Source organism: Mandrillus leucophaeus, unplaced genomic scaffold, assembly GCF_000951045.1.
Source record: "Mandrillus leucophaeus isolate KB7577 unplaced genomic scaffold, Mleu.le_1.0 Scaffold52, whole genome shotgun sequence".
Taxonomy (NCBI): domain Eukaryota; kingdom Metazoa; phylum Chordata; class Mammalia; order Primates; family Cercopithecidae; genus Mandrillus; species Mandrillus leucophaeus.
Window position 1 is genome coordinate 4432498 of NW_012105586.1, and position 4595 is coordinate 4437092.

Consider the following 4595-nt stretch of genomic DNA (forward strand, 5'->3'; position numbering starts at 1 on the left):
CTCAGCCTCCCAAAGTGCTGGGATTACAGACGTGAGCCACCGTGCGTGGCCTGAGGAAGAATCTAGGAAGATACTTGAGATAAGGCAGAAGAAACTGGAGAAAGGAGGAAGACTGAATATGACAAAGCTTACCCCCTGAAATCAGCAAACAGTGAAATGAGAACCAAATGTCGCATTGAGACTGACGTGAATAAGAAAGTTTTCTTTTAAAAATAGCAGCTCCTAATTGGATCCAGGAAAGATCATTCACCACACGCAGTCATTTGGCTCTTGTTTACCCACCCACCCTGCCCTTTTTTTTTTTTCCACAAAAAAAGAAGAGACTCAAAGAAGATTTCTTCTGAATGTGTATCACCATTTATTGTAGTTTGCGTTAGGAATTGAACAGAGGACATTGTCTGTGGAGGGGAAAAAAGGAAAAGAAAAAAGAAAGTATGTTTTTTATAGACTTAATTTCTTCAGAACACTTTATGGTTTCAAATCCTTTTTTACCCCAAAGGAAATTCAAGAATTCAAGTATGTTAAGTAGGGAGCGGTAATACAAAAAGTCTGATACTTGTGTGCGCGTGTGGCTGTGTTTGTCTGTGTGTGTTGAAACCGGCAGACATACTCCCACATTCTTGCACCCTCTTTTGCTTTGGTAAGGCCAAACACATCATACAAATGACCCTGCCTCAAACTCACACACCCAAGGGTTGAGGAATTGATTTACCCCCAGAGGATAACTGTGAAGGTTTCGAACTGTCACATAGCATTAAAAAAAAAACAAAAACAAAAACAAAAACAAAACACCCAACCCTCATCTTCCCAAAATACGGTAAGTCACATAAGTCCTGATACACTGACACCCCTAGATTTTGCTGCAGTTGCTCCTCAGGTGCCTAATAGAGGCTTATTACAAGGACCAGAGCAGCAAGATTTTCTTTATTTTGTTTAGAATAAAAAAATCTTAAAGGGACATTTCAAAAGAAAAAAAACTGAAATTCAAATTCTGAAAATATCTTGCCTTTTTTATTAATCATGTCATCTAACACCAATTAAAAAAACAAATATGTGAATATGATATAAAAATACGATCCCAGGATGAACACTTGGTAGCAGGCACAGTTATCTCACAGAATATATGTTTGGTGGGCCGGGGAGAGGGGTTTACTTCTGTTTTTGCTTCTCTTAAAAAGATCCACAGCAGTGCAAGTAGGGTCAGGAAGGGGGAGAGGGGAGAAAAGATTCTTTAGCAGCAAAATGTCCAAGGTTCTCTAATCACAATCAAATCAACGGATATTGGATTAAAAAAAAATTCATGAAGGGATGCTGCCCAGACCCATCAGCCATCACTAAAAGACTTCAGTTGCCCCAAACTGTGACATACGAAGGACGTGCTTTATTACACAAGCAACCATAAAACCTGTCCTTTAAGCTTTTGAGCGTGTTTGTCACTTAAATATATGTACAGGAACCGGGCTCCTCTTCTCATCCGTGTCCTTCCAGGTCTCAGCATTTGCTCGCTCTGGGTGGGCCTGGGTGGTTTGCCACATTTGGCCTCCAACACGTGAATGGCAGCTTTGCTGCGGCCGCTGCTTCTGCTTGCCTCGTTGGCCTTGGCTGTGTCTACCAGAGGGCGGGCGGCGGAACGGTTTAGTGATCGCTGTTCTGTTTCTCTCTCATCCATGCCTGAATCTGCTCTTTCAGTTCTGGCACTGAGAAAAGAAAAAAAGGAGGATTAATGCCCCAGATGGGAGGGCTCCTCCTGAGAGAGGATGCCTGTCACTCTGTATAGATGGGAAGAAAAGGCCATTCATTCCCTCATTGAGCCGAAGACTGCAGAAGGACTGGGACGAGAGGGAGGGACTGGACGTCTACAGGGAAAAAGGGCCAAGAGTGTTTTGGGTCTTTGCTACAGAGTGTCATAAACTAGGTAGTTTCTGCATTTGATAAATTTCCCTTCTGTTTCATCTCCGATATGTGACTTGGGCATTGTCTCTTGGCACTGATGCCAGCGCTGCGCCTCGAACTGCGCCTTCCTCTACCTGGTTCCAGCATGCTCTCTGTCAGCGTCTGCCGGTTGAAGGGGTCCGTGGGGGAGTTGAGCAGGTGCCGCAGGATAATGGAGCGGTCCATGATGGTGCCGGAGGGCAGCCGCACAGGGTCAGTCATGAGGGTGTCCATTAGAGGGTCTGCAGGGACAAAGCAAAGCAAACTCTAATAAGAGAGCCCAAGACTGAAAAAGAAAACAAAGCTCCTTCTACTGGCGAAAAATCTATCCAAAGGAACAGCAATCAAAGGGCCCCTGAGAGGCCCCCAGGTTTAGAAGGAAATCAGCCTTCAATAAAGGCATATACATTGCCTTTTGTAGAGGCGAAGGCACTCCTTTGTCAGCTACTGCTGGGGGAGGGAACAGAGAAGAAAGGGCCTGGGACAGACCCAGCAGCAGGCCCCACAGGCTCCGTGGGGAGGACGGCAGGCTGGAATCCTTTGCCTTAGGACTTCTGGGAATTCTTCTTTGAAAATGTGAATCCCCACTCGCAAAGGCAGCCCTGCCCTTAGAATCTTCAGGGCTGTTCTCTGGCTTTAAGTCAGGCTAACGATGTTTCTTCCTCTCAATTTACAATATGAGCTAAAAATAGGCACATGTAATTTAAGACAGATTGCCTCAAAAAGCAGCTCTAGCGCACCATTAAAAAATTAATAGCACAGGACGTCCTCTTGTAATGTTATCGATTTCCAGTTAACTCAAAAGAAATCAGCATAAAAACGACGAGTCCACTTGCCTCTGAACTCATCAGGGGCGTCGCTGTAGTCAATTTCTGCGCGTGCATTCTTGGCCACTATCTCCTCCACTTTCTCGGCGAGCAGCTTAAATTTTTCTATCGCTATTGTGGATTTGATCCCTGCCTTCCGCATCTTTGAAATTACTTCTTCAAACAACTCCTTACTGTAGGATCTCTGCAAAGGAGGAATGGCAACGTGAGACGTAAAGGTATGTGAGGTGGAAAAAAGCGAGCTGCAGAAAATATCCAAAGTATAATCCATTTGTGGATTTTCCCCCCCTTAAGAAGCCCTAAAATTATATATACTTATATATTTTATATATCCCAGTCTTTATGCATTTATAGCCACATAAAAGTATGCACTTTTCATGCTTACAAATGGATAAGGACTGGAATAATATGTGCCAAACTGTACGAGGTCACTCCCTCTGGAGAGGGCTGCAGGCCTGAGGCAGATGGGGGTTTTTTTTTTTTTTTTTTTTTTTTAATTTTTACAGCTGGCATGCATTTCTTTTAAAGCTTCAACATTAAAAAGAGAAGGAAAGCGAGTCTATTTCAGTCCTTGGGGGGACACTGTGCCCTGCTAGCCTGTAAGAAGAGGTGAAAATTTCAGCTCTCTTCCACAAAGGTAAGCATGGTAAAAACAATCCACTATTGTTCATACTCTAGATGAGCTTTCTCTTGTTCACTTTTAAGCCTCCTTCAAGCTCATTTTGTTCAGCACAGCACATGTCAGGGGCTCCATGGACGTGAGACCACCCCGGTGAACTGATGAACAGGACCGGGAACAGACACAATTTATGTCCCCAGGAAGGGAAGATGTGGAGTGGAGGATGGGCGCCCACCATGGACCCAGACAAATCTGAACTTGGATTCTGGTCCTACCACCTACCAGCTGTGCGGTCACAGGCAAATGTGAACCCTCCTGAGCCCAGGCTCTTTGAGTGTAAAATGGGCAGAGTAACATCTGCCTCACAAGTGTCTAATTCACAAAAATGACTGCCATGCCAAATAGCAAAGTATGTTGTAGTTTGTATTCATAGTAAAACACATATAGCAGAAACACTGGCCACTAGCTTAGTGATGATATATATTTGTATTGGTATCACCATCGCAAAACAAGTGGCCAGTGTTTTGGCCACATATGTTTTACTATAAATATATATATGTATTTTGAGACAGAGCTTCATTCTGTCGCTCAGGCTGGAGTGCAGGGGTACAATCATGGCTCACTGCAGCCTCAAACTCCTGGGCTCAAGCAATCCTCTCACCTTAGCCACCCAAGTAGCTGCGACTACAGGTGCAAGCCACTGCGCCCAGTTCATTTTAATTTTAATTTTTGAGACGGAGTCTCACTTTATCACCCAGGCTGGAGTGCAGTGGCACGATCTCAGCTCGCTGAAGCCTCCGCCTCCTGGGTTCAAGAGATTTTCCTGCCTCAGCCTCCTGAGTAGCTGGGATTACAGGTGTGCGCCACCATGGCTGGCTAATTTTTTTTGTATTTTTAGTAGAGACAGGGTTTTGCCATGTTGGCCAGGCTGGTCTGGAACTCCTGGCCTCAGGTGATCTGCCCACCTTGGCCTCCCAAAGTGCTGGGATTACAGGCGTGAGCCACTGTGCCCGGCCTAAAACTCATTTCTTTATAAAGTACCCAGCCTTGGATATTTCTGTATAGTGATGCAATGGACTAACACAAGAATATCTGCAAATCATATATCCAATGATATGATATCACCTAGCATCCAGAATACAAAAGAACTCTTCTGGTTGGGCGCGGTGGCTCACGCCTGTAATCCCAGCACTTTGGGAGGCCGAGGCAGGCGGGTC

General features: G+C 44.9%; 1 protein-coding gene across 3 annotated transcripts in view; it reads right to left on the reverse strand.

Annotated features, from left to right (window-relative positions):
• Positions 1–334: 334 nt before the first annotated feature.
• UBE4B (ubiquitination factor E4B) overlaps positions 335–4595 on the reverse strand; it is a 180090-nt gene continuing 175829 nt past the window's right edge. For all 3 annotated transcript variants that reach the window (XM_011996626.1, XM_011996625.1, XM_011996624.1), the window contains 3 exons: positions 2769–2943; positions 2028–2174; positions 335–1697 (listed from right to left, as the gene is read on the reverse strand). In XM_011996626.1, coding sequence (XP_011852016.1) covers positions 1636–1697; positions 2028–2174; positions 2769–2943 — 384 coding nt within the window. In that variant the 3' untranslated portion in view covers positions 335–1635. The remainder of the gene's footprint in view (positions 1698–2027; positions 2175–2768; positions 2944–4595) is intronic.